The sequence below is a fragment of the Equus przewalskii genome, chromosome 1 (assembly GCF_037783145.1).
Source record: "Equus przewalskii isolate Varuska chromosome 1, EquPr2, whole genome shotgun sequence".
NCBI lineage: Eukaryota > Metazoa > Chordata > Mammalia > Perissodactyla > Equidae > Equus > Equus przewalskii.
In genome coordinates, this window is record NC_091831.1 from 108,002,157 (window position 1) to 108,023,389 (window position 21,233).

A 21,233-nucleotide genomic window follows, 5' to 3' on the forward strand; every position below is an offset into this window, starting at 1 on the left:
AGCCCTGCTCCCCAAGGCTTTCTGCCCTTGGGAGAGTGACCCAATTTTTTTTTTCTTTTGCTTCAATTTTCTCACCAGCAAAATGGGGGGAAAATTCCTGATTTCTATCTCCACTGGATTTTTGCAAAGATAAGATTGCTAGTAAGGGGTTTATAAATGCTAAAAGCATATAAAATGCAAGACATTCATCGATGAATTCTTAGTTTGTATTTGCATCTAGCTCAGAAGACAAGTCACAGCCCATGGATAAGGCAGGGCCTGGGCACCAGGTGAGGGAGCCAGCAGCAAGGACAGATGCAGTGCCCACGGGCAGTTCATGTGCTCACTCGGCCTCGTGGGCAGGCTGCATGGGAGGGCACTGAGGCTGGCAGGGCAGAGGGACGCTATGGTTACGCTGATATTAAGTGACTGATCAGGGACCAGACCCAAAGTTGGCCATATCCCAGATGGCGGGCTCCATCATCAACAACATCTGGAACCTCTGGCTGCAGGTAAAAAGTGGTTTGAACATACCCAACAGGGCAGTGGGAGGTGGCAGGTCATTTAAAACACCTGAAGCTGAAGCCATCTGAGGAGGGAGGGAGGGGGGGAGAGAGAGAGCTGAAGCAGCCCCAGTTGTGCCCAGAATCTTGTGCAGAGTGTGAGGGGCCTGCAGAGTCCCCGACCCCACCCCAGAGAGTCCACTTCAATGAACCCAGAGTGGGGTCCAGGAATCCTGACTTCACACACGGGCCAGGTCACACTGACAAGCAGCCAGTTTGGGAACACCTGATCTCCAGCAGACAAAACCCCCTCCACTGCCATCTCAGGAGCAAAGCCCTCTGAGAGACACAGGCCAGCACACGTCTTCTCAGCCAGGGGCTGACTCTTCACAAAGCCCCACTGACCCCTGCAGGGCTCCATGCCAGGGTCAAATCAGGCTGCTCCTTCCCTCTCAGGCTCTTGCCCTAGAGATGACAAACCTTCTCCCAGCTGGGCATGGCTGCAGGGGTTGGGGGACACACGGTGCAGGAACCCCTCCCTTCCCTCCATCAACAGCATATACTGTGGGTGCACCAGGGCCTGTCACCAGCTATGGGGAGGCAGAGGCCACCCCCAACAAAGAGAATGGGCGGCGTCAATCACAGGGTGGCTCCTGCACCCCGCCCCTCGGGGCCTCTGACTAAAGAAGTCCGTGTTCATCTCACACCATCCTCCCCTCAGGCCTCGTTCTCTCCAGTGAGTGTGCTTCTGAGAATCCTCAATTGAGGAGGGTCACCTCACAGGGTGCCCTAAGTAACTCACCCTCCGTACAGTGACAGTAACTGACCAGCAGATGGCGTCACTTTGTTCTGCAGGAAAGTCCAGGGGTCCCAGTAGTCCTGGGGTAACCAGCACCCCACATCTTCAGCCAGTGCCCAGGGCCTGGTCCATGGCAAATGTCCTCACATCCCATCTGTGAGGTGGGGGGTGCATATGGGGCCCTGTTCCTGGGGTGGGGGAGAGGTCTTCCCTTCTGAATGGACTCCTCGCCTTCCACTGCAGGCCGCTGTCTTTGAACTCTCCCTTTGCCAGTTCCTCAAGCTGACCTTGGTCAGTGACCAGACCCTTCTGAGGTCCACGATCCTGTTTCAATCCATGTCCCTGAGGAGATTTATTAAAGGCTGGCCCCATCTCCCCCACAGGGAGCCCCACCAGATCTGGTGTCCATCTGAGGACACAGACTCCTATGTGTGAAGGGCGCCCCATCCCAGGCAGTGAGGTCCACAACCCACATGCATGGACACCAGCTCCCCGGAAAGAGGCCAATGAAGGATCCAGGTCTTCATTACAACTCCAACAGACGCCAGCCTCGGCCAGGGGGTTCTTGTCATTCCTGCCTTGCTCTTTTTTAAATAGGAAATAATACCTGCCCCAGTGCCTCCAGCATCCTGCCTGCCAGTCAGACCTACTCCCACTTGCACACATCCTAGGGAAGGAAGAAGCAGAGAAGAGTGGCCAATGGGGGGGGGGGGGGTGGGTTCAGTTTCACAGACACAGCTCTTTACTCCAAGCACAAAATGCAGAACCAAAAATCAAACAGCTCCATTCCAGCACTAAAGCAGCTGGTCCTACCTGTTCGAGTATAAACTGTTCTTATTCGGCTCAACTCTTGAACTAACCCTAAGCTGAGACCACCAGAGGGAGACAGAACAACAAAAGAATAAAGACAGAGGTTTAAAGGAGATGCCGTCTCCCCAGAGAGCGATTTCTCCTTTTTATTTTCCTTTTACGACATATACTACGCTCACACAAGCATATGTGGGATGTGTCAGCACAGCTTGGACAGGAAGAATAAGGCGCTCCAGGTTCTTCCCTGCTGGAGGCTGGAAGCCCCCATCTGAAATGCCCGTTGTAGAGCCCGAGACCCCGCCGAGCTCTCTGAACAGAGAAGGGGTGGAAGGTCCCAGAGGCACGCCATGGAGGCCTCGTCCCTGCCACTGTGGGGGAAATTGTCCTGAAGGTGGCTGTGGACAGAGGCTTCCAACTAGAGGCCTGACCCCAGGTGGCCTCAGTAACCTGTGCCTGCTTCTCCCTGGGATCTTGGAGGGGCAGCTGGGTGGAGCTGGAGCACAATGTGGATGGAAGGCAGTGGAGTGCAGCCCCCCAGAGAAACCAGACCTCTCTAGAACAAGGGTGTAGTTCTACCTGGTCCTCAACAACCCCCCCAAAGCAGACCTCAGTGTTCTATTTTTACAAATAAGGACAGTCCACATGGGCTCAAATGACTATGCCCAAGATCGCCATCACCAGTTCAGGTACTAAGCATTTTTGAGCTCCCACGTAAGGAGCTGTGCTATGACAGAAAACATGGAGCTTGCAGGCTGACGTCAGTCCCACAGTCACAAGATAAATGCATCAGGATGGCCCGTGGTAAATGACATGAAGGAAGGACATAGTACTGAGGAAGAAGCAACAGGGGAGCCTGCCCCAAGGAGGAATTTGAGAGTGGCTGCCCTTTGAACTGAGGTTTGAAGGATGAAAAGGTAGCAACAAGCCATAAAGGGAAAGGAAGAGAGAGCTTTCCTGGCTGAGGCAAGAGCAGGTACAAAGGGCCAGGGGTGGCAGGGAATATAGCACCTTAGAAGAGTTCATATGTGGCAAACTGCCTATGTATGGGGGGGGGGGGGGGGTGGGCCAGCAATTGGAACAAGTCAATGCTGCAGAGAAAGTACCAGCCAGATGTGAGGACCCAGAGGTCACACCAAGGACCATCACTACAGGACATCAGTCAGGGAAGTGCCTGACCACTCTGCCTTTAGAAAGGAACTCTGGCTGCAGAGAGGCAAACAGCAGAGAGGAAGAAGGGAGAGCTGCTGGGAGGCCACCGCAGCTGTCCTGGCAAGAGAACAATGATGACGGTGTGGACCAGGGTGACAACGGGGATGGAGAGACAGCGACAGACTAGATTCATTCTGGAGGTTCGATCAACAGGACTGGAAGGTGCAGTGGAATACAAGGGGAGGACAAGGAGGGCTGGAAAGTGGGCTGCAGGACTGGATGGACAAAGCTGCTGTTCACTGAGGAAGGGACCCTGGGAGAGGACTCGGCATGGGGGTAGGCATTCTAGGCAAGTTCAGCTGCAGTAACCGGGGAGTCTTCCGAAAGAAGCCCAGGAGTCCTTGCGAACTGTGTGTTGTGCCAAGTGAAGCCGCAGACATGGGAGAACTGTCAAGGGTGAGGGGCCAGCTGGAGAGAGGGCCCAGGACCCGGCTCTGCCGAGCTCTGACACACTATGCCCAGGCAGTGGAAAGTCAACCAGCAAAAGGGGTGAAGAAGGGCAGACACAGAGGGCGGAGGGAGGCCAGCAACAGGAAGGCCTCAGAAAGGGAGGCGCACCCAGCTGTGCCCACGCTGGCGGGAGGACAAAGGAGCCCTCATGCTTACTGGGCACAGTGACAAGGAAGCCAGCAGTGACCTTGGAGAGCTATTTTGGAGGAGACCTGGCCAGGAGCCAGCGAGTGGGTTGAGGAGTGTGGGGGAGGTGTGGAGAATGAGGGCACCCTTCCCAAATTCCGATTAAGAAGAAGAGGAAGGATGAGTGACGGCTGTGGACAGATACAGGACAGGACAGACAAGCTCAGAAGCCAGCGGAGGAAAGAGTGGAAGATATAGGAGAAAAGACCTCAGACTGGGTGAGGTTCCAAGGTGCAGAGGGGAACTTGTCCTCAATTGGCAGGAGGGGCCACGGCCCTGATGGGACGTGAAGAGAAGGAGAAGCCGGGAACAGGCAGAGGAGTGCTGAGGCTACATGCCAGGCAAGCTGCCCAAATCAGTGTAGGAGCCAGCCCTGGGAAGGCAGGTCTAGAATGGGAGGAAGAGGCAGGCAGGGACGTCAGAGTCGTGACCCTGGACCTCAGGTCAGAACTTCCACCCAGAGCCCTGGGGCGTGGTCCCGGGGCCCTGGAATGGCTCTGCCTGCCCCAAATGCCTCCCCTACTGCACCAGCCTGTCCCAGAGCTGGACACCCCAATACTGCCATGAGCTGTGCCTCCTAGGAGCCACTGTTAAAGGTGACCCTGTAAGGCTGATATAAAAGAGATGGCTTTGTGTGAAAAACCAGACCCATGGGACAGTCACCAGGGAGAGGCCGTGCCTGAGTCTGCAGGACAGGCTGGGTGGTCAGTGAAGGAAAGGCTTTGAGAGTTCCAAAGTGTGGCACTTTAGACACCCAAGGAGCAAGATAAAGTCACTAGCTGTAGAGAAGAAGAGAGGTGATAACAGGGAGTCAACGGGAGGAAGGTCAAAGCCAAGCTCAAAAGGGTACACAGATCTGCCCAAGATAGGTCCTAGACAGATGCTTGTGCTCGGGAGAATTACTTCCCAGAAAAAGCAGAATGAATACAAAAACTGGCAAAAATAGGAAAAGGCATATGCAGGAGGCCACTCACTGCCGCACTATCTGTAACAGCAAAAAACTGGACACCACTCAAACGTTCCTGCACAGGGACATCCATCCACACGGTGGGGTCTGCCCAGCAGCCTCCAGCGTACCTCCATATACTGCCCTGCACAGGTGGAACTTTAGCATAATCTCCAGGATTTAGTATTACGTGAAAAAGTAAGATAGAAAAAAAGGTGTATAACTCATTACCATTTACCTGGAAGAAAGGGGAAAACACGCTTACAGTAAAAATATGTAAAATGCTAAAAATGGTTATCTATAGTGGGAAAAAAGGATGGGGGGAGGGATAATATGGAAAGAAACTAGACATCTTTGCAAATATCCTGTTTTGTATATTTGACTTTTTAACCATATAAGTATTTTATATAATTATAAAACAAAATTAAATGAAAAACAAATTCCTAAGAATTAAAAGAAAAACGAATCTAAATGTGCATCCAGTTGCGACATAATTACAAAGAGAAGAACTATTCTGAATGATTTTAAACCACACTAATTTGATGGTACATCCCTCGCAGGCTATACGCTAAAGACAAAGGTCAATGCAAATAAATCTTGGACTATATCTATGGTTGTACATCCCTGGCGATGTTGGTCTTGTTATTGAGACTGTTGCATGATTACGGGAATAAAACAAAGTAGAATTATGTTGGTGTCCTTGAGAAGGGGATTTGGGGCATAGGAAAAAGAAGGTACAAATGTAAAAACCCTACAGTCCTGATGAAATATCAGCATGAATCATGGTGCATTTCATCTTGAAAACATACAGTATATTAGATATCTATAGGTATGCATAACAACAGCTTAAAATGACATTTATTCTCTCAGTTTCTGTGGGTTGGAAATCCAGGTGCAGCTTAGCTGGGTGCCTCTGGCTCAGGTCCCTCTCAAGGCTGTAGTCATGGTGTCAATCGGAGCTGCAGCCTTCTTAAGACTTGAATAGTAGAGGATCCACTTCCATGTTCACCTATGAGGCTGTCAGCCGGAGACGTCAGTCCTCATGCCATGTGAGGGTTTGAAAGGGCCACTCACAACATGGCATGTTGCTTCTCTCAGAGCAAGCAAGAGAGAGCAAGAAAGAAGTCATAGTCTTTTTATAACCTAACGTTGGAAGTGACATACCATCCCTTCTGACATATTCTATTCACTACAAGTGAGTCAATAAGCCCAACCTACTCTCAAGGGAAGGGAATCATCCAAGATCATAAATACCAGGAGGTGAGGCTCACTGGGGACCATCTCCCTACCACATATATATATTTCCTACCCCTCTGGCCAGTTCAGTAGCAACGACCACCAACCATGCCCAGATTCTGGCCTATAACTATGACTTCCCAGGGATCCTTGAAGAAATAGCTTGTTCTAGTTCTGAAGCAAGAAATGTTTAAGATGAGCCTGGAATACCTAGTCACACCAGAAAACAAGGAGGCTATCAAAGACAACTGGGCTCACACTGACAGGATTCAGGAACCAACCTAAAGAAGCTCCCACTGGCCAAGGATGAGACAACCTAAGCATCAATAAGGATGACATCTACAATTCACTGAAATACACCATGTTTCAACCCAAGAGTTCCAGATGGTACTATATAAAACATCACTGGTTATCTCTAGAAGCTGTTAAGGAAACATTAATTTTATAAAATTTTTAAGTAAAGAGAAGGAATCAAGTATTTAACCTGTTTTTCCTATACAAACTGTACTCAAGGTAACCAAATTCTTAATGACGGAAAGTTTCTCTGCCTAGATTAACTCCAGCTAATCAATGAAGAAGAAATGATGGAATTAGAATACCATCATTCTGTAACTGCTAACCAATTAATGGATCTAGACAAAGATCATTAATGGCTGGTAATACTAGAAAAAGAGAGACAACCAGACAGCATGTGCCTCCTGATGGAAGAAGATAACAATATCTATGAAAGTTTTTTTGCCCCAAACAACCAAACTAAATCTGATCAAGCCTCGAACAAGATCTAAACACATGTTTCACAGGACCCAGAGGACAGAGGAACATGTTAAACAACAACACAAGGATGCAACCTGCAAAATCCAGACCGCGGGGAACTCTCCAGGCAATGACGCAGATTCTTCCCCAACAACATCAACAAAAACATTTTAAGAGAGAAAAGAGAAAGATGGATGGAGAACCTATACAATAAGAGACATGAAAGAAATCGGGAACTATATGAGCCAATCTCAGTGCACAGCCCTTATCTGGAGCCCCATTCAGATAAGCACACTGGAGCTGGAGCCATGCAAACCCTGACTGGGGAATTTCAGGATATAAAGACACGACTATTAATTTTAGTTGTCATAATAGCATTTGAATTACTTTTAAAAATAGAGTTACTCTCTTTTAGAGATACATAGGTGAAACATTTAAAGAGGATATGTGAGGTCTGAGATTTGCTTTAGAATAATCTGGGAGGGTTGGGGAGTAGATGAAGTTAACACTGGGCATGAGTGGGCAGACACTGAAACTAGCGGTGGGCACACGAAGCTTCCAGACTAGACAGACTAGGAAGAAGGACCTGGCCACCTACTTCCGAAAAAATTGGGCATGAAAACCCTATGAATAACAGCAGAGCATTGTCTGATATAGCACCGGAAGGCAAGAGGATGGCGCAAAAAGACCAGGCAGGGTTCTGCTCTGCTGTACACAGGGGCGCTAGGAGTTGGAATTGACTCAACAGCACTAACAATGACCAGGCATGTACTTTTGCTTAAAGGTGTCTATATTTTCATAACAATCAAGGGGCTTCTCTCCTACAGGAAACTAAATTAAGGCTGTCCACACTGGCGTGAGCTGGTCACAAGCAGCTTTAGCCAGTCTGAATTGGTTTGAGGCCCCCAACTTTGTTTTGATTTGGTTTAGAACAGTCAGAGCTGGTATAGAGAAGTGAGTCCTCCAGAATGGTAGCAGCTAGAGGGACTGCCCAGGGCTCCCAGGCATTGACACTGCCTCCTCATCCTTCTTCACCCCCCTCCCCTGCAGGTAAGAGGCTGATTCAAGAGCCAGGGGAGGTTAATGTCCAAATCATTCTCCTAGACGATTTGAGGGAGTTCTGCCCAAATGATGCTGTGATATGCTGAAAAGTGAGCTTCTTGGATCCACAGGAGCCTACCTCACTGGAACAGTGTGCTGGGCACACCCCCAGCCTGACATTCTGACCGCCAAGGAAAATGGTCCTGGATGTGCTACATCTTCCCCTTTTTATGAGATGGTGAGCCCCATAAATCAGGAACTACTCAAACCCTACAGTTGGGGGATATGGTGGGAGTGCTCTCTTCCTGCAAATCATTAGGTTCTGAAAAATCACAACTAGCCATTGGGTTAGAATCATCATAACCTGTTGTGACCTGATGACAATCAGTTTGATCCAGTTTCAACCAGCTAAAACTTACCTAAAACCACATGCAAACTGCTGGGAAAATCCCATTTGAGCCTATTTGAATTGGTCAAAATGCAGTCAAATCTATTTGAATTGTATAATATTGGTTTCGACAGTTCAAAAGTGGACTTTACCCAGTTTGAGCAAGAGTGACCCAATATAATGCTGAACCAGTTACAATCGGGTGAGCCAGTGGATTCACTTTTAACCAGTTTGAATTGGGTTAGCCTGGTTCAAACTCATCCCTTGAAGGGGAATTCGGGGGCTTCAGTTCCCCAAGCTGCAGTTGTTCAATTTAAAAAAATCAGGGTAGGAAAGGTTTAAAGTCTCTTATTTCTGAAGATTAATTTACCTTCCTTCCATAAATATCCATAAAAATTAATTACTACCTTACTGAAAGGATTAATAAACTTCACATGGTGTACTATAACACACTAGCAAGTGCAGGAAACACCCTCCTGGCAAAGAGAAAGATCATACTTAAGAGGCCCTTTACTGTGTTGTTAGACGACCTCCTACAGGACCCCCGAGGTTACCTGACGCACGTCAGACAATGGCTCCACCCACAGCCAAGCAGGCATGCTCCCCACACCAAAAAAGTGATACAGAACAGAGCAATCAGTTTTTTTAATTGAATGTTGAAATGCACTATTAACCCCCTCAAAAAAGATGAGAGAGTGAAGGAAAATGAAGAGTCTAAAAAAAGAATAACAGCCTGAATTTGGATACAATTATATCCACCCTAATCAAAAGTTTTAGATCATAATTAGCTGCTTATACAGACACATTTCAATCTATTAATTCAATCATCAGTGTCATGTGTGAGGCTATAACTGAGGGTGTAATTAGATGGGATGGTCTCCTGTTCCCTAATCAACTCCCCCTGCTCCCCAATGTGGGCTTAGGCAGCCCTCAAATAACCACATGCCCAAGCACCTCGCCTTGTCAGAGCACTCTCTTCCCCTGGAAGGTGTGCTTTCTAAACACACTTTACCGGAGGGAATCAGAAGTAAAAGTACCATTTGCTTTGACATAAAAATGCAACTGCCCCTTGAGAGATAAAATTCAAAGCCACTTACCAGCCACAAAACTTGGAAATGATGCCACCTTCTTCGTCTGTTAGGAAATATGAAAAAAACAAAACATGCAACAGTTGTAAGCAGATGGCCCATAAGATCTAGGCTAAGATGAGTACCATAATATGAAATGCTAAACCCCTCGATTGACTGGTGTTCCCAGGAAGTCAGCTCCATGCAGTAATCCAGTCTCATTCAGGCACCATGATGGTTGGGAGGGGCACATATAATCAATTCCCAAGAGAAAACTTGGGACAAAAAAGCCCATCATCTAAAATCTGGGGACCCTCAGATTAGCATGTCACTGCTAGAGGGAGCGTAGAGACTACATGACCTGATATTTCTCCAATTGGTGGGCATGAGAGTTCCCAGGGCACGTCTTTAAAACCAAGATAAAGGAGATTGGACACCACTCCATTGGTGGCCATGGTTATTTCACCAAAGTTAGAGAATCTCATCCAAACTATGCTATCCAGAAAACAGATATAATTTGCTTATGGCTTCATTTTAACAACCTGCATCACGGCAAGGTTAGTTTATTTGGGATAGTTTTTTAAAATCATGGTGTTGGTTTAGAACAATGGTTCTAAACCAGGATTTTTGTCCCCACGGAGACATCTGGCAACATCTGTAGACTCTTTTGGTTGTCACAACTGGGGTGGGGGGGTTGCTGCTGGCATCCAGTAGGTAGAGGCCAGGGATGCTTCCAAACATCAGACAGTGCCAAGGACAGCCTTCTCAATAAAGAGTTAACTGGCCCCAAATGTCAATGGTGCCACTGTTGAGAAACCCTGGTTTAGAACACGACTGTCAGATCACAAGATAGAATGAGTTTCTGTCAAATCAGGAAGCACCAATGACCCACACACACACCAACAGCCACACCTGAACACACCACAGTGTTGGGCTGAATCAGCAGAGAAGGGCCTTTCCTTCCTCCTCCAGGACCAGGGGACCTCATCTCCTCCTCCTTTGCCTGACCGGACTCCCTCCCACCAGGCACCGTGTGGGAAGAGAACGTTGTGGAGATGTGAGCAGACCACAACAGGGTGGGCAGTTCCACCATTAGAGCTCTGGGCCAGAACTCTCATTGCTGGAGAAAATTACCTCCGGAATGTTGTTATTGTCAACGGGCCCATTGAGATCAGAGCGCTGCTGCTTCCTCGGCTGTTCCAAACCATTGCAAACCTGAAACCCAGAGAGTTAAAGATAAAGATGATGTTTCCATATGTTAGAAAAATAGACCAAGATACAAAACTGGAGATACAATATGATACAATTTCGTAAAATACATGTGCTTGCAGGTTTTTGTGAGTGTATATTTGTAACTTGTGTGCATACAGATATAATTCAATTAAATTGCTCTACAATTAACATATATACTCATACTTCTAAAAAGTTATTTGAACCATATTTTCTAATCTTAGTATTTCTTACTTTTTAACTGTGGTAAAACATACGTAACATAAAATTTGCCATCTTAACGTAAGTGTACAGTTAAATGGCATTAAATGCATTCACATTGTCATGCAACCATCACCACCATCCGTCTCCAAAATATTTTTCATCTTGCAAAACTGAAATTTTGTACACATTAAACATTAACTCCCTATTCCCTCCCCCGCAAAGCCCCTGGCAACCACCATCCTACTTTCTGTCTTTATTAACTTAACTACTCCAGGTATGTCATATAAGTGGAATCATACAGGATTTTTGTGTGTATACGACTGGCTTATTTCATTGGTTCATGTATGTTGTAGCAGGTGTCAGAGTTTCCTTCCTTTTTAAGGCTGAATAATATTTCACTGCATGCACAGACCACATCTGTTTTCCACTCATCTGTCCTTGGACACTTGGGTTCCTTCCTCCTTTTGGCTATTTTCAGTCATGCTGCTATGAACATAGGTGTACAAATATCTCTTACAGACCCTGCTTCCAGTTCTTTGGGTATACATGCAGAAGTAGAATTGCTGGATCACAGGATAATTTTATTTTCAATTTTTTGAGGAGCATTATACTCCGTTCCACAGCAGCTGCACCATTTTACATTCCCACCAACAGTGCCCAAGGATTAAAACCATATTTATAAAATACACAACTTCTCAGTTGAGAATAAATACAAATTAGTTAATCCATTATTAGAAAAAATAACGTGTCCCAAGGATATGTCATAAGCCTTCTCCTAAAGAAGACATCAAAGAAAAATTTCTTTTACTTCACTTAACAAAATTTAAAGTTTAGGTATATTTTCTCTATTTAGTGCTTTATAACATCCAGAAGAGAGAAGCCAGATCCATAGCACTGAAATAATATAACTTATTTATTTAAAAATCAATATAAACATACTATAAATTAATGTTTACTTTATAATATAAATGTCAATTTATTTATTTATAAATGTAACCTGTCATCAGTGTTGTCATTGTCATCATCCACATTGGATTGTTACTGCTTGACAACCCTTTCCTGTACAGGATGGCTAGTCCCACTCCTGCTTTACAGCTGAGAGGACTGAGGCTCCAAGCATTAGTGCTAACGGCTGGGTTCTCACAGGCTTAGATGACATGGCAAAGTGTTGCTGCCAGGCCTCTTTCCTGTCGTTGACTGCCAGTCAATCTCTTGGGGGGATGGGGTAGAGAAAAATTAACAGACATCAGCCCACCCTCCTGGCACTGATGGGAACAGGAGTGCCATGCACCAAGCAGACTAGGGACTCCTGGCTGAGTGTCCCCCCCATGACTACAAACACCACTGGGTTTCAGAGGCAGTGGGGGTGGAAGGGGATGGCTCAGATGGGAGGTGGAAAAGTGGGGCTGGGCTTTAAGGATGGGAAGATTTGTACACAGAGGAAGAAGGGAAGGCATCACCACTCCTGAGAGAAATCAGAGCTTAAGCTATGGGAGGAAATGAGGCCTTCCTGGAGTGGAGGGGGTGTAGGGGAGCAGCTGGGGCCCAGGTGGGTCAGATGTCTGGTCGGTCCCTGCTTCCTTTGCTGGAAGCCCAAGGATTCACCCACCCTGAGCCCTGTGAGCCCACAGACCACACAGGGGGACCCTGATCTCACGCTGCTGTCCTAGTATGTCTCAAGGTGGGGCTCTGGAGCTCCGGCTTGTCTAGGATGGCTGGCTTGCTCCTCTGCCCCCCACAGCCCTCCTTCCCAGGAGCTGAACCCATCCTTCCCCAGATGAGAGGGCTCCGATCCACCTAGGGGCTCCACTCCAGTGGACCCCAAGCTGACCAAGCACAGCTGACAGTGCTCCTTCCTGTAGGGCTGACTGGCCTGGGGACCACTGCATGGGCCCCACTCCTGCATGAGTCCCACTCCTACATGGGGACCACTCCAGCAAGGGGACCACTCCTGCATGGGTCCCAGTCCTGCATGAGTCCCACTCCTTCATGGGGAGCACTCCTGCCTGGGTCCCACTCCTGCATGAGTCCTACTCCTTCATGGGGATCACTCCTGCATGGGTCCCATTCCTGCATGAGTCCCACTCCTTCATGGGGACCACTCCTGCATGGGTCCCACTCCTTCAAGGGGACCACTCCTGCATGGGTCCCACTCCCCCATGGGTCCTACTCCTGCATGGGGATGACTCCTGCATGGGTCCCACTCCTGCATGAGTCCCACTCCTTCATGGGGCCCACTTCTGCATGGGTCCCACCCCTGCATGAGTCCCACTCCTGCATGGGGACCACTCCCCCATGGATCCCACTCCTGCATGAGTCCCACTCCTGCATGGGGACCACTCCCGCATGGGTCCTACTCCTGCATGGAGACCACTCCCGCAAGAGCCTCGCTCCTGCATGGGAACCACTCCTGCATGGGGACCACTCCTTCATGGGGACCACTCTTTCATGGGTCCTACTGGAGCCAGCTTTGCTCCTGAACTCCTAGAAAACCTTTCCCTCTGCCCCACCGGCTCTGCACTTCCCCCTATGGCCAAGGTACCTCATGCAAAATTTCCAGAAGCTTGCAACAGGGGCTCTCACCTCAAATGCTGTTTCCATTGCCTTACGTAAAACTCTAATGTGGGACATCCTCCCAGACAACCCTCCCAAACAATAGAGAGCTTGGCTATGTCAAGATCCACTCAGAGCACATCAGGATTCTACCCTCTTGTTTGAAAGCTCTCTAACCTGGTAACCTTCTCTAGGCTGAGTTCCCTGACTTCATTTCCTGAAGGCCTGCACTGCCTTATTGGGAGCTGAATGGGCAGTAGTAATTTCCAAAAATCCCGAAGCAAACCAACCAACCGACAAAGGGAAAACGGTCAACCATACCTGCTATAGACTGAGTGTGTGTGTGTCCCTCCCAAAATTCATGTTGAGACTTACCCCCTAAGGTGATGGTAATAGGAGATGTCGCCTTTGGGAGGTGATTAGGATTAGATGAGGTTATAAGGGTGGAGCCCTCATGAATGGGATTGCCCCCCTTATAAAAGAGACCTCAGAGAGCTCCCTCACTCCTGCCACGCAGGGACACAGAGAAAAGATGGCTGTCAATGAACCAGAAACTGGATCTACCAGTGCCTTGATCTTGGGCATCCAGCCTCCAGAACTGTAAGAAATAAATTTCTGTTGATAAATTTCTGTTGTTTATAAATCTGTGGTATTTTTCTTAATAGCAGCCCGAATGGATTAAGATAAAACCTCTTTTATGAATGTTACAGCTTGGGGAGGAATTTAATTTTTCTGGCAGAGAAAGGGCCATAGATGTTGAGCAACAGACTCTCGTCAGGGCGCCAGATACACCACAGGAAAGGCAGCGCCAGGCCTGCTGCTCGCCTTATGCTGGGTGCCTGTGGCAAACTGAAGTGTCCCCTCCGGGGAATGCAGCCCATGGGGTTAGGGCTTGGCCAGCCACTGTGCAGTTTCAGGACAGGGCCTGTGACTTGGGTAGGCTGAATGTCAGCGCCCCCACGCCAGTCCACTGGGCACCCCAGGGTGGGGCCACAGTATGTGGTGACCATGGGCAACACAAGGTCTCAGGTCCACTTAGAATGGCAACTTCTCCCCAAAGCGTCTACAGGCTCGACATCTGCATTTTCTCTAACTCCCTCCCGATCACTTGTCACCATGACAACTACATCTCACAATAAACAGCCAGGGTTGTTTTCAGAGGCAGGAGGTGGGATTGTGCAGCTTCTCCTTGGGAGAGTCCATCTGCTGCTCTAATTTCCATCTCGGCGGGTGGTGTGGTGACTTGGCAGCTCAGCATCTGAAGTAACATGGTTAGAGGCCCACGTGGCTCTGGGGCTCCTGCATCTTACATGAGGATGCTATTTAAATCCTTCGGTGCCCTCCCCAAGGTACAGGAGGCAGGCACACCTCAAAATAAGATGCCAGCCAAGGTTACTTCAGTCCTTCACAGCCAACACGGACAGCAGGGCCATGTTCCTCACCAGGGAGCTATAGTGGGGCCTTCTCGGTGCCATCAGCCGGAACCCGTGTCAGCCATCCACTCAGAGAAGGTGGTAAGTGAAACACATGAAGTTAAATATGCTAATGTGGTGGGGAAACACGGCCCCGCTCTCCCCCGGCCTGCAGGAGCTCTGAGGACAAAACAGGAACATGTGGCACAGACTGGTCACAACTCGCCAGGACCAGGGACAGCTGTTCAGGGCAGAGATGACTTCCCTGTAATAAAGATACACTAATTTGAATCAACTGCTCTAACAAATATCTTGGCTCCAGTTGGTGAAACCAAAGCTAGGATTTTTTAAAATGTCAATTCTGATTTTGTCTGCTAGATTATACTGCAAATACAGCAATAAAACCCACATTGCTTTGGATGAAATAACAGCAAACAACGGCACACCCACACACAATCATGTCATCTGTAATAAAAGCTGAACGTTTCCAAGCATTCTCCTGAATGACAAGTGTGTTAGTGACACAAGCAGGAGCTCAAGTTAGAGACAAAGAATCAGCTGAAAGCCTGGCAAGCCACGATCTTCTCACTGGACCATCCCATCGCCCCTCACACGTGACTCCGAGTCAGAGAAGTCCCGGGGCCGAGGAAAGACTCACTGAGGTGACAGCCTTCCCTGGGAATCATTTCATGTTCCCTGTTTTCAAAGGCACCCGTCATCCCTACTCATCAGCTCCTCCAACAAAGAGGGCTTCCTCTGTCCAACTCAGGGGGCGAGACCTGGGACGGCCACACAGCAGGGTGCTCCACACGGGGCCAGGCCGAGATCCGAAAGCAGCAGTGAGACCGAAGGTCACACTCAGCACCCTGAGTGTCTTCTTCCACAAACCATTGAGTTGGTCCCCTGACATCGAGGCAGCTCAGAAAAACGACAACATTGTTCTTTTCCTTCCGTTCCTTGTACGATTCCCGTGATACTTATCTGGAGGAGCTTGGATAAAGTAGTTATTCTAACAGTTATCCCCATGGGGGGTGACTGGATCTTATCAAAATTGATCTGTAGTCTAAAAGAATCATGACACGATCCCCTGGGAAAACCAGCCCATCAGTCTCTCTTTTCAAATCTCCAGGCACACCTGTGAATGGGAGCAGGCAGGAGAGTCCCTCTCCACACTCTTCCAGCCCCACCTCCAGAAATTTCATGGAACACACCCACACTAAAAAATGATTCATGGTCTATCTGAAATCCAAGTTTAACTGGGCATCTTGTATCGTTACTTGCTGAGTCAGGCAGCCCTATGGGGGGCTGACACGCTGCCCCCTCCACTAAAGCCCCAGGTGGCACGCTCAGGGCCTGGCTCTGTCCTCTGCATCTGGTCTGCTGAAATCTCCTCCACCACTGACCTCTGGGACGTCTACTTTATCATCCACTCTCCTCAGAGCCCTATAAAGGGCAGGCAGTGCCTGGGGGTGGGGGCGGGGCTTGGCCCAGCATTTCAGAGCAGAACCAAATTTTCCTAAACTGGCCTTTGCGTTTCAACCCTTTGTGAAGCACCATCCAAAGGCTGTGTCGACACAGCCAGTCCCGAGTGAGCACCTGTTGTGCATCCTGCATTGCACTGGACAGGAAAACACAGGCAGCAAAGGTCTTGACCAGGGACAGCTCCCTGTCCAGTGCGGAGGCAGAGCTCAGCGGTCCTGCTGGCCTCAGACCCTCCATGGGGCGAGTTAGGCTGTGAGCAAATACACATGTGAGCAAGGGCGGTCCCTGAGCAGTCAGGCCTGAGGGGCTGAAGAGGTGAGACCAAAGGCCAAACCATCAAGGTTTTGGGGCTGGTAAATCTTTTTCATTTAAGTGTAACCAGAACTCTTGTGCATCGCTGGTGGGAATATAAAACGTTCAACTGCCTTGGAAAACAGTTTGCAGTTTCTCAAAAACATTTAATGCCCATGTGATCCACAATTCCACTTCTAGGTACAGACCCAAAAGAGCTGAAAACAGGTGTCTACACAAAAACTTGTACACAAATGTTCATAGCAGCTTATTCACAATAGTCAAGTGGTAGAAGCAACCCAAATGTCTGTCAACAGATAAATGGATAAACAACATGCGGTATATCCATTCAATGGAATATTACTCAGCCATAAAAAGGGAATGAAGTTCTGATACCTGCTGTAACATGGGTGAACTCTGAAAACATTAGGCTAAGTGAAGGAAGCCAGACACAAAACGTCACATGTTGTATGATTCCATTTAGATGAAATGTACAGAAATAAGTAAATCTATAAAGAGAGAAAGCAGATTTGCCATTGCCAGGGGCTGGTGGGGAGGGGAAAAGGGGAGTGACGCCTTAATAAGTATGGGGTCTCCTTTTGTGGCAATGAAAATGTTCTGGAAAGAAACAGTGGTGGTTGCACAACATTGTGCTAAGCGCCACCAAATTGTACCCTTTAAAATGGTCAAAGTGGTAAATTTTATGTTATGTGTATATCACTAAAATTTTAAAATAATGGGAACAAAATAAGCAGAGCCCTCATGTTACCCCCACCAATGAAATCCACTTCAGCTCAGCACTGGACCCCTGCACAAAGGTCAGCCACCAGCCTGTGCAGCACTAATCCGCCCTGGATGGACACAAAGACCAAGGGGAGACGACAGCAGCATCTCCTGTGGCAGAGAGTCTTCTGTCCTGGTCACCTGCCTCACACCCTGGGATGCCACACTCGGATTCATTTGTGGGAAAGGAGGGAAATCTACCACTTAAAGCAAAGCATGCTCCAGAACTGGGGAGTGCTCCATGTGGTTTTGTTCAATCTCAAAGAAGAAAAATCTACACTACCCCTTTGTAAAACTGTGGCTGGAGGCCAGCCCAGCTGCTTCTCCCACAGGTTCTACTAGCTTGCTGCAAACACCTGCACATTTTCCCACCCTGCTAATTTAGCAGTGAGGAGCCCTGTGCGAGCATAGTTTAATGACAGCGACCCTCCACAGAAGAGCAGTGTCTGAGCTTTATCGCAGCTCAGGCCCACATCCTCTCTGGAGACCCTGACTGCTGCTCACTCTGCCTGATGCCCTGCCCACACATTCTGAGAAAACTAGCTTGACCTCTGAAAAATAAATGAAACAAGGGTGCATGAGTCAAGAGGAAACCAACAACTGATACTAAGTCAATATGAAAATTCCATTTCCAGGGGTATTTCTATATTTAACTTCCACGCATCTATACAGGCCACTGTTCCCAGCACGGCACTGCTATGGCCAGCTCTCAGTTCTCCCAGTGAGAATGAGTTATCTGACTAGTCAATATTATCTGTTCTAAATAATACACAACTGAGTTTAGACTTGATGGAACTGTCTAAGGCTGCAAGTACTAACACAGAGTCCTACGATTCATAATCTGAAAAACAAGTTAACCAGCTAATATATAAAGAAGATACCAAGGATCCAGTTAGCTTTCTTAAATCTACCTATTCAACTTTTATGAATATACAGAATAGAATATTTTGTTTTCCTAAAACTGAGGATAAGGAGAGCAGAATCAGCTCTTATTTCAATGGTATATTTACAATACATTTTTATTTAAATACCAACAAGGTATGACCTCAACCATTTACTATAAACCAGCAGGATGATCTATGTAAAGAGCTCAACAGTTTTAACAAGATGGTGTCCACCCTCTCCTCTCTTTTGCCCCTTCCACTCCTGCCGTGGTGGGATCATGTCTGCTTTGGGAGAGACCTAGGAGGAGAAAAGGGAAGACACCTTCTTCCCACTCAGGACATGGCTGTCCTACTGATGGCTTGTTTTAGTCCTGAATATCCTCCTGGAATCACCCAAAGATGTGCATACCCGCTGCCTTGTGACCACACACCAGTGTCCACAGCCCCAGATTGGGGGGGGGGGGGTGGGGGCGGTCAGCGCTCATGCGTACTGTGGCTACGCCAAACTAGTTTTGACTAGCCCAGACTGTTTGGTTTGACATTGGTTACAAGGGTTCAGGCTGGCTCAACTTGGTTTTAGATGGTTCATATTGGCTCAGGCCAGTTAATGGACAAGAGCATTTTTTTATTGTGGTAAATACACATAACATAAAATTTGTCCTTTTAACCATTTCTAAGTGGACAGTTAAATGGCATTAAGTGCATTCAGTGTTGGACAACCATCACCATCATCTATCCATAGAACTTTTCATCTTCCCCAATAGAAACTCTGCCCCTATTAAACACTAACTCCGCATTCCCCCTCCCCCTCAGCCCAGGCACCCACCATCCTACTTTCCGTCTCTATGAATTTGACTGCTCTGAGTCCCTCATAGAAAGGGAATCATATAGGATTTGTCCTTTTGTGTCTGGCTTATTTCACTTAGCATAATGTCCTCAAGGTTCATCCATGTTGCAGCATGTGTCAAAATTTCCTTCCTTTTGAAGGCCAATTAATATTTCATCGCATGTAAAAGCCTTTTCTTTTGTACTTTATCACTATAACTGTGGTACAGCAGAGAAACCAATCCTCTCAAAAATACCAAAATATTACCAGGTCATGATCCCTAAATATGGGTCAAACTGCCCATATTTTAGGTGACTTGGAATCCTCTGGGTTAATTCATTCTGTTTCACTCTTCTTGGGGCTTGAGATTAATATTAATGAGGTATTAGGCCAGAAAAACCTTGGGCAGCAATTTCTCTCCATGACATCTCCCGTAAGTTGCAAGTTCCATGCAGCAAGAGGAGCCCTGATCTACCAAGGCTGAATCCTTCCTTTCTTGAAGATTAACATTCGTATTTCTAAAAGTAGCTAGCATGCTATCTTTTATATACTTGGGGCCCAATGAATGAACGAATGAATGAATGAATGAAGCAGGGAATAGATCACAGCAAGCCAGAGCTTCTATTTTCAATGACTAGAAAAGAAAGAAGGAGAAGGAGGAGTGGCCAAAAGAGCCTAGAAGCACCCAACAGATCTGGCTCGGGTGTGGGGTGGCCTGGGGCTGAACACGCCTGAGGAAGACACTTGGGTGGGCCAGTCTACATCAGTGTGTGCAATGGTCAACAGCAAGCAGACCCAGAGGCACTGGGAGTGAAGGTCAGGAACAGAGGTCTCCCAGCTGGCATCAGGGGTTGCTTTGAGAGGAAGCAGGAAACCTAAAGGTTTGGTGGGAAATGTTGGGGTAGGGATAGGGCTGCACCAAAAATCAGAGAGGGCAAACAGGTCCCAGAGCCAGAACCAGAGGTCTCTTGCAAGTGTTTGGGCCAATGAAAAGGGCTAACCCAGAAGAGTGAACGGGCAACCTCCCAAACAGCAACCTCCCTCCAACCTGACACTGTGCCCCAGCGGCTCTCCTGAGCAGCATCCCCACACCCACAGTCTAGCTCCAGATCACCAACCTGCACGGCCTGACTGCACCCAGACCAGGACAGGGTGACCAACCGTGGGCCAGATCCAGCAGTGCATCAGCACCAGGACAGCATATGGGCACCTCAGTAAATGTCTCTCAAATGGACAGGGACCAGACGCCTGGACCTTATACTAGCTATTGAAACCGGAGGAGCAGGCAATGAGACTCTGTCAGCCCAGTTGCAGACATCCTTCAGCTCCAACAGTTTGGGCCTTGGCTTGGTCTCAGGTAGAGAGAGACCAGCTTCTCTTCTGTAAAGGTTGACAGGAATCAGCTAACAGACCTGGGCTTGGCAGGTTCTGGAGTCCACCATCCACCCTGGGGACACCATTCTGTCCCACAGCTCCTTTCTTAACGTTTCTGAGTTGTGCTTGGTTTTCCTGAGCTGTCCACAGTATTATCTGTTGCAGGATTGGAGATTGTTCTTGGTTAGCCTCCTACTACCACAGTCTCGTGTCTTTTTCACTAGCTGATTAGCACTGGCCGTGATCTGAACGCTTTAGGGTGAAAACCCCGTGACTGCCATCACCACACTGTCACATCTTGGGAGAGTGCACCACGTGTGACATTATGCATCTCTGAGTCTCATGTTCAGCAATGTGGCCCTTTTTCCTGAACAGAAGATGTTTCTAAAAATTCTTTCATGGAGCCGTGCACTTCCTAGGGAATGTCATGTGACTAACCAATTTTGTCAGCTGGATGTGTCTCAAGTCCCTGGAACACGTGAGGGACTGTGGGAGGTGCTGCAGTGTCCTAAGGATGGGAAATGCATGTGGCCCAACTCCCTGCCTCAGTCCTGCACCCACCTCTCTCTCACTGAAATCTGCCCAAGACACATCACTGGCAAATCAGTGCAACTCAGTTCACACTCCACACGTGGTGGGCGTCCTCTCCCTGCTGGCCTCTCCTCACATCCCTCCCTGCCTGTCCTTACAGACGCTGCCCAGTGACCCCCTTCCTTCCCCACACGTGAACTTCTGCCCTTCCAATCCACCAGATCTGCTCAGGGGCCTCCCAGCAAGATCACCCTAACTGCTCTGCTGCATTTGGCCTTCCTGATGTCCCTGCCCCT

General features: G+C 48.2%; 1 protein-coding gene across 21 annotated transcripts in view; it reads right to left on the bottom strand.

Moving 5' to 3' along the window:
* The window catches only part of APBA2 (amyloid beta precursor protein binding family A member 2), a 226,028-nt gene that overhangs the window by 32,004 nt on the left and 172,791 nt on the right, over positions 1 to 21,233 (bottom strand). For all 21 annotated transcript variants that reach the window (XR_011525819.1, XM_070571727.1, XM_070571772.1 and 18 more), the window contains 2 exons: positions 10,502 to 10,582; positions 9,398 to 9,434 (listed from right to left, as the gene is read on the bottom strand). Coding sequence is in view for 20 of the 21 variants with exons in the window: in XM_070571727.1 (XP_070427828.1) it covers positions 9,398 to 9,434; positions 10,502 to 10,582 (118 nt within the window). In the remaining variant the exon portion in view is untranslated. The remainder of the gene's footprint in view (positions 1 to 9,397; positions 9,435 to 10,501; positions 10,583 to 21,233) is intronic.